This window comes from Zingiber officinale, chromosome 7B (assembly GCF_018446385.1).
Source record: "Zingiber officinale cultivar Zhangliang chromosome 7B, Zo_v1.1, whole genome shotgun sequence".
NCBI lineage: Eukaryota > Viridiplantae > Streptophyta > Magnoliopsida > Zingiberales > Zingiberaceae > Zingiber > Zingiber officinale.
In genome coordinates this window covers 85,493,324-85,501,770 of record NC_055999.1, presented here as the reverse complement: position 1 = coordinate 85,501,770, position 8,447 = coordinate 85,493,324, and the positions used below count along the sequence as shown (strand labels likewise).

The 8,447-nt window shown below is 33.7% G+C and overlaps 1 protein-coding gene across 1 annotated transcript; it reads left to right on the top strand.

The window, feature by feature from the left end:
* Positions 1–4,588: 4,588 nt before the first annotated feature.
* On the top strand, positions 4,589–7,792 carry LOC122004501. Its single transcript, XM_042559378.1, has 5 exons — positions 4,589–5,869; positions 5,983–6,049; positions 6,288–6,615; positions 6,713–6,994; positions 7,081–7,792. Exons 1-5 carry the CDS (start codon positions 4,589–4,591, stop codon positions 7,790–7,792), a joined length of 2,670 nt encoding a protein of 889 aa, XP_042415312.1.
* Positions 7,793–8,447: the final 655 nt, after the last annotated feature.

The following is an 8,447-nucleotide window of genomic DNA, read 5'->3' as shown; positions in this document are numbered from 1 at the left end:
AATAGAGACAAGTCTCGTTAGGCTTGCTCGTTGATTCCGAAAGAGGCTAGCCTTGCGAGGCTACCAAACACTCTCTACAAGATTTGATTACAAACTCGTAGGTATAATTCCTAAATGAATACTTTGATCTATGGTTATGTCTAGCGCATGTCTGTATCCTATATGTGTGTTGTAATAATTTAGATTATTATCATGGTTACATTTTTTATTTATCAAAATAAAATTTTAAAACACACATATGAAAACCCAACAGTGGTATTAGAGTCACTTGTGCTTTGACATAGTTCATAGATTTGTGTTCTTATGTGGCCGAATCCTAGTCAGAGCCCAAGATTGAATCAGAGACCGAGTCAGAGAAAAGCCATGGATCCGTAACCATTTCTAAAGGGCCAAATAACATTGTAAGTCCACCAGCAGTTAGATTGGAAAAATTAATTTTTTATTTATCTAGGAAAGTATCCAAGTCCAATATCCATGCCAAGTCACTCTAAAAGGAGATACCAGCTCTTAAGAAAATGACTAACTCAAGTTCCTTGACTGACCAAGTTCAAAAATGAAACCTCAACTCAAGTCAAACAACTTGAGGAATAGAATTCCACCTTAAAAATTTAAGTTAAGGAACTAAAAGACACATTGGATGGTTCATTTTGGGTTCCAAGAACCTTAATCTGATTCTTGGAAAACAAAGGATCGTATACAACTGAACCGGACTTGGATACAAGGCTAAACATTGATTCAGATCTTACTTGTCATTGGTGAATCGAACCAATCAAAACCCAGTCTAAGCATGGGTCTCAAAGTCTAACTTAACTAATCAAGTTAGACTTAATCAATATTGGATCCCCAAGGATTAAATCCACTATCTTGATAAATCTTATCAAGACTATGATCTAGGGAGAGCCAATAAAAAGACCATCTTTATTAGATAAATTTGCTTAATTTATAGCTTTCCATATTTCTACGTAGATTAGAATGATTAAATAAGGACTTAGGTTTGATCAACATTTGGCTAGTTAGACCAAGGATTTTTAGAAAGAAAGTTAAACATTCAATTTCTTTAAAAGGCTTTGTCAAAAGTGGTCGTTGCTCCCATAACCAAGAAGGCCACTGTACCTCGCCACAGCTTAGAAGTCAATTATCGAAATGGATATTTAACTCACTAACTATTAAACCTAAGTCTAACTCAAATGTAAATCAATTTATATATTTCAATTTAAATTGAAAATAAAATTAAGCATCCCACAAAATTCATAAGGTTCCTGTTTGAAAATCTAGAAAAGGGTAAAATGGATTTAGATTAAAAATGAGAATTAATCAAACCTAATCAAACTTAATCAAATCTAGTTAAACTTAATCAAACCTAAATCAAACTTAATCAAACTTAGTCAAATTTAATCAAACCTAATTAAACTTAATCAAACCTAAATCAAACTTAATCAAATTAATTTTTCAAAACTTAAATTAATTTTTAAAATATTGATTAATTTTTCATAATTTAAATTAATTTTCAAATCTTAATTAATTTTTTAAAACATAAATTAATTTTCAAAATATTAATTAATTTTTTCAAAACATAAATTAATTTTCAAATCTAGCGTGTGTTTATTGCTAAGCTGAAAAGAAATAGAAGCTTTAAATTCTAACTTGCAGGCAATTCATCCCTTCTTATCAGTCTCACAAGGGACCAACATCTACAACATGTAGCAAGAGGTTAGAATGGGGATCAAGCCGGACCTTGTCACGACTACTCCGACACTCAAGTTAGAGAAGGGAATTAATTCGAGAAGAAAATTTAAGAGTAAGAATTTGGGCTAGCTTATGTGCGTGTACATGCGCCCATGGAAGCGATCTCCCTTTTATACTATCTCTTAGGAAGAAGGCATGAACCTCACATTCAGATTGTGGGGTTGTCACATAGACCTACATGCCTTATCTATCATCCCCCGTCGCTCCACGTCCTTCACTTATAATGGTATCCACATTCTCCCCTTCCATTCCACGTCCCCCGCATATCATGCATGCACTACAACAAATATAGCTTTTCACGGCTCAGCATCAACGGCACACATTTAAAGCACGCCGCCAATGTTAGTATTTACGGCGCGCTCATCGATGTGTGCTGTTAATATTATAACAACTTATACAAATAACGACATGCAAAAAATGCATGCCGTAAATAGTTATTTCAACAGCAAACTATATGCATGCTGTTAAAATTTAATATTTACGGCGTACATTGCACGCTGTTAATAGTGTTACAATAAATTTTTTAATTTATAATAAAATGTAATATTTACAGCGCTCAAATCACGTTGTTATTCCTTAAAGATTAAGGATATATTAATATAACAAACCGCCAAATCCCTAAAATCCCCAAATCTCTCGCGCCATCCTCTTAGCGCCGATTCTTTTTCTCTTCGTGCACGCCTTTTTTCTCCCCTTCAGCAGCGAAGATTTCTCGTGCTTGTTCTCTCCTTCGGCAGCAACAGGTTTCTGCCGCTCTTTTTCTCTCCTTCGGCGGCAACAAATTTCTTGCGCTCATCTTTGTTCTCCCCTCCAGCAGCGACAGATTTCTCGCGCTCTTGTTCTCTCCTTCAGCGACAACAGATTTCTTGCTATTCTCTCCAGCGGCGGTAGATTTCTCTACATCTAAAGCATTCTTTGTTCTTATTTTCCTTTTTCTAGCAAGGAGATTTGTGTCATGGTTTCAGATTTATACTGCGCTTCTCATCTCATGTAAACCCCCTGTTTCAGAATTCTTTCATTCTTATTTTCCTTCTAGGGTTTCTTGAAATAATAACACTCTATAGCTGGAGACCCTATGAAGCCTCGATATTTTTGAACTCTATAGAAAATATGAACGTTTTTATAAGCTTCAAAGAAAACAAGTCATTTAGGGATTTCCAGATATGGATACTTCATAGAAAGAGGCTGATGAGCCATAAGAGGGAGTTAGAGAAGAAACATTAGCCTCGTAGTCCAGCTATGGAGTGTCATTCAATTTTAATTACCCTTACTAGGCATGTAACTACTGGTTTGAATTGGTCCGATTTTCATTAATGCAGAACTGGTCCAATCCAGATTTTTACCAGATTAGACTAGTTCCATTTTAACCGGCTAGTTACAAAAACAATGCCAATTCATAACAATGCAAGTTAGATTTACTCAATATGTGTTTAGGCTATACAAACTCATTGCTTCATCCCAATCTTGGCTTAAGATTTGTGGTTCATGAATTTATTCAAGTATAGATTTGCATGCTGCTTGATACTCATCTTTGCTACATTTCTCATATATTTAGAGAAGGCAATTTTATGGTAGACATTGTGGCACGTGAAGCTCACTCTCATAGGACTTCTAAATTTTTTAATGCTCATAATGTTACTAAGCAGACTTAAGCTCATGCTTTTTTTTTCATATTTTGTTTTTTGCTACTTTGTAATTTTGAAAATGTAACTACTGTTTTAGTTCATTTTAGCTTTTACTTGATTTGATTCTAAAAGATGTAATCAAATTTTTTATTCATACACATTCTTTATTCATCCAATATCTTGTTTCAACTCTATTGTGCTCGGTGGTGTTAATTCTCTTGAATTTGTCTATTAATTACTTTAGATTCTAAAAGGTTTATTATTCATACAATGATCATGTTGTTAATTCTCTTGGATTTGATTCTCTTGGATTTGTCTATTAACCAGACAACGATTATGTTGTTAATTCTCTTGGATTTGATTCTAAAAGGTCTATTATTCATACAAATTTGTCTATTGTGCTCGGTGGTGATCATTTTTAGATTTTAAATATTTGTATAGTTATTGTTTTGAGATTGATTTCAAACATCCATATGTTATTTTTTCAATGTTCATGAAAAATAGGTGTTATGTTATCTTTTTTATGTATTCATAAACATAATTAAGATATTGGATGTGAATTTATACTTTGATTTACAACCTTTGGAAGTTGAACACAATTGGTTGATTTAGTATAAAATTTATTTACTAGGTTGCTGATACTTTTATTTATGTTTTTGAGTTGAGTAATATATGTAAGTTGATAATACTCAGATATAATTTTTTTGTTCTATTGTATATCATTTTTTTATAAGTCTATCTTTTTCTAAAATTTGATGGATTAAATATTATAACACTAAAATTATTTATAAAAATACTATAATTTCCTTTTATTTATTTTTTTTCAGATTATTTTATTAGTATCAAGGACCATTTTTTACAAAATGGATAAGGAATGGATCCATCTTTCTTCAAGGCTTGTACCCGAGTATGAAGAAGGGGTTCAAAAATTTCTTACACAAGCTAGGAACTATGCCAAAACACGTGAAGTAATCTTATGTCCTTGCAAACATTGCAAAAATAAGAAGTATATGAAATTTGACCAAGTGTACGATCACTTAATTATTAACGGATTCAATCCTTCTTACACAATTTGGGTCTTCCATGGTGAAACTTATACTCCAAATTTTCAAGGTCAAAGTAGTTCAAGAGGAGTTCAGGAAGAGGAGGATGAAACTAGAGAGGCATATAACTTATATAAAGATGCCTTTGCCTCTGATGAAAGCGTTGACCACACTATGTCTGAGGCAAGAGATTATGAATTTGCTGATTTATTAGTAGATGCAGAAACTCCTCTCTTCCCTGGTTGTACAACTTTCACGAAGTTGTCAGCAATCGTTACATTATACAATTTCAAGTCTACAAATGGTCACACTGACAATAGTTTCAATGAGCTCCTTAAGATCTTAGGTGACATGCTTCCAGAAAAAAACACACTTCCAAAGGATGTTTACTCAATGAGAAAGTTGTTAAAACCATTTGATTTAGGATATGAGAAGATTCATGCATGCCCAAATGACTGTTGTCTATTTAGAAAGGAGCTTAAAGATTTGGACTCATGTCCAAAGTGTGGTTCTTCAAGATGGAAGGTAGACAAAGTCACCACGAAAGTTTGTAAAGGAGTTCCTGAAAAGGTGCTACGGTATTTTCCTGTGATACCAAGATTGAAAAGGATGTTTAAATCAGAACAAAAGGCTGAAGACTTGATTTGGCATTCCAACCATAAAAGTCATGATCATATGATGCGTCATCCAGTTGATTCAATAGCTTGGGATACGATAAATCATAAGTGGCCAGCTTTTGCATCAGATCCTAGAAATCTCCGGCTTGGTCTTGCAACAGATGGATTCAACCCTTTTGGTGATCTTAGTTCTAGATATAGTTGTTGGCCAGTTATTTTAGTAAATTACAACCTTCCTCCGTTGATGTGCATGGCAAAGGAAAATCTTATGTTGACATTATTGATTCTAGGCCCGAAGCAACCAGGAAATGATATAGATGTATACTTGGAACCCCTAGTGGAGGATTTGAAGGAGTTATGGGACATTGGTGTGGAGACGTATGATGCATTTAGCAAGTCAATGTTCAATATGAAAGCTATTTTGATGTGGACAATCAATGATTTTCCAGCTTATGGAAACTTAGCTGGATGTGCCACAAAAGGGAAATTTGGTTGCCCAATATGTGGTGAAGGCATATCTTCTATGTGGCTTAAGTATAGTAGAAAGTTTGCATATTTAGGGCATAGGAGATTTCTTGCTCCTAATCATCCATTCCGTCAGAAGAAGAAGTGGTTTGATGGGAATAAAGAGACAAAAGGAAAACCTAGGCCTCTGAATGGATTAGAAATTCTTAATGTATTGAAAGACATTGAAAATGAATGGGGTAAAAAGAAAATGAGTAAAGATATCAATAATACAAAGAAAAAGAGGAAGGAGCGTGATGGCTCAAAAAAAGTTCAAAAACCAGTTCAAATGTGGAAGAAGAAGTCAATATTTTTCAATTTGCCATACTGGAGTGTAAGTTATTCTGCACTCTATTAATTGTATTTTATAAATTTTTTATATTTTATGCACAATTTATTCTGAATCTTGAACTAATATATGAAATGTGTTGATGGTTAAACTTGTAGGGGCTCCTGCTACGTCATAACTTAGATGTTATGCATGTTGAAAAGAATGTTTGCGAGAATATCATAGGTACAATGTTAAACTTAAAGAAAAAAATCAAAAGATGGTGTTAACGCTCGCAAAGATTTGAGGCACTTAAATATTAGAAAAGAATTACATCCTCAAGAAAAAGGAGAAAACATGTATCACTTGCCGGCTGCACCTTACACATTGTCTAAAAAAGAAATGGACGTATTTTGTTCTAGGTTGAAGAAAATAAAGTTACCTGATGGTTATAGCTCAAATATTGGTAATTGTGTTTCTTTAGAAGAACGAAAGCTTATTGGGTTGAAATCTCATGATTGTCATGTTCTTATGCAACAATTGCTTTCAGTAGCATTGAGAAGTCTTTTACCAAAAGGTCCACGTAATGCTATATTTTTGCTTTGTGCATTTTACAATGAGTTATGTCAAAGAGTGTTAGATAGGAACCGTCTAGAACAACTCAAAGAGAATATTGCTGAAACTTTATGCATGTTGGAGAGGTACTTTCCACCAGCTTTCTTTACCATCTCTGTTCATTTGACAATTCATTTAGCAAGAGAGGCTCGCCTATGTGGGCCAGTTCAATTCCGCTGGATGTATCCATTTGAAAGGTAATAAATAATAATCTATCTTTTTACTACTTTAATATCATACAACAACTTAGATTTTTCTATCAACATTTATTTCATGTGATTTTTAATTATTTAGATTTATGAAAATGCTTAAAGGCTATGTGAAGAACCGAGCAAGGCCAGAGGGTTGCATAGCTGAGTGTTACCTTGCAGAAGAACGAATGCGATTTTGTAGTGCTTATATAAAAAAAGCTGCTTGTATTGGTCTCCGATCTAATCGGAATGACGATTTGGAAAATGGAGTAGTGGAAGGTCGCCCCATTTCTCAAGGAAAAGAAATTATTTTAGAAGAACATTTGTTACAAGCAGCACATCGATATGTGTTGTTCAATACTGCAGAAATTGATCCTTACATACAGTGAGTATTAAATTGCAACCCTAATATTCTTGGTGTATTGCATGATTCATATATTTTAACAATCACTTTTCAATGATTTTAAATAGGATGCACATTGAGGAGCTTAAACAAACAGATCGTCGTTTCTCAAGTAATGAAACACTGTTACAAAAACGACATATGGAAACATTTGCTCAATGGTTATCAAAACATGTTCTTGATAACTCTTCAGATCGGATTCAATGGCTAGCACATGGTCCAAGAAAGCATGTTATATCATATACAGGTTATATTATAAATGGACATCGGTTCCACACAATTGATGTTGGAAGGTCGACACAAGATAGTGGTGTTTCAGTTGAAGCTGATACTATTTGGCAATCTAGTTCTACTGATTCACATACAGTAGGAAGACAATCGTACTATGGGGTTATACAAGATATTGTGTTACTAGACTATTATTTTTTCAAAGTACCTGTTTTTAGGTGTGATTGGGCTAATCCTGGAACTGGTATCAAAATGGATGATGGTTTTACACTTGTCAACTTACACCAAGGACTAAGGACTTTTGAAAATGATCCTTTCATTTTAGCATCACAAGCAAAGCAAGTTTTCTATTCTAGGGAAAATGATGAATCAAATTGGTATGTGTTGCTAAAAGCGCCACCTCGAGGTATTCATAACATGGATTTGCTTGAAGAGGATGCATATACATCATCAAAACCTCTTGATGTGTCTAGACTTGAGATTAACATTACTGAGAAAGAACCATATTCCAGAAATGAGTGTGAGGGAATTGATGTTATTGATATCTCATGACTGAACTTTTCAGATGTAGATTTATAGTTATTTATTTCAACAAATAAATGTTCTTTTCAAACTCCACTTCTCTTTATTTACTTTTGCAATATATTTTTGTTCTAGTTTACAAGATTTCAGTGGTGCATCATGTCATATTACATATTTTATCAGGTCATTATTTAGCATTCAAATGATGAAAAAAATGGGCAAAAAACGCAGTAGAGAATCTAAAGTTGAAGTTCAGGTGATATATTGTAATCCTTTTTTAATTCTTGGTTTATTTTAATAAGTACACTTGTGCATTTCAACATCTCTTTATACTATTTTGTAGGAAAAAATTGTTAATCAACTATCGAGAATGGACTCTAACACTGCCTCTGATTCTTCACAACCTTTGCATGGTAAAGAGTCGGTTGATGACAGTAAAATTGATGGAAAAAAGGGACGAGGTCCATCAAAGTTGATGTTGGTTAGTGGCCAACAAAATCCCAAAGTGCTAGAGCGTAATGAGTTCGGACAACCAATTGGAGATAATTCGGTGAAGTATGCATCTTTTCTTGGTTGTATGGTAAAAGAATTTGTTCCATATACATTGGATGGATGGAATGACGTAGATGAAGATTTGAAAAGTAAAATATGGAGTTGTCTTCAGGTAATGTCATCTATCACTGAA

Excerpts from the sequence above, each read along its gene's own strand:
- LOC122004501 (XM_042559378.1), top strand. The coding sequence starts at position 4,589 with ATGTCTGAGGCAAGAGATTATGAATTTGCTGATTTATTAGTAGATGCA. Across the intron at positions 6,616-6,712 it reads TGGATGTATCCATTTGAAAG|ATTTATGAAAATGCTTAAAG; the intron begins GTAATAAATAAT and ends TTAATTATTTAG. Across the intron at positions 6,995-7,080 it reads GAAATTGATCCTTACATACA|GATGCACATTGAGGAGCTTA; the intron begins GTGAGTATTAAA and ends GATTTTAAATAG.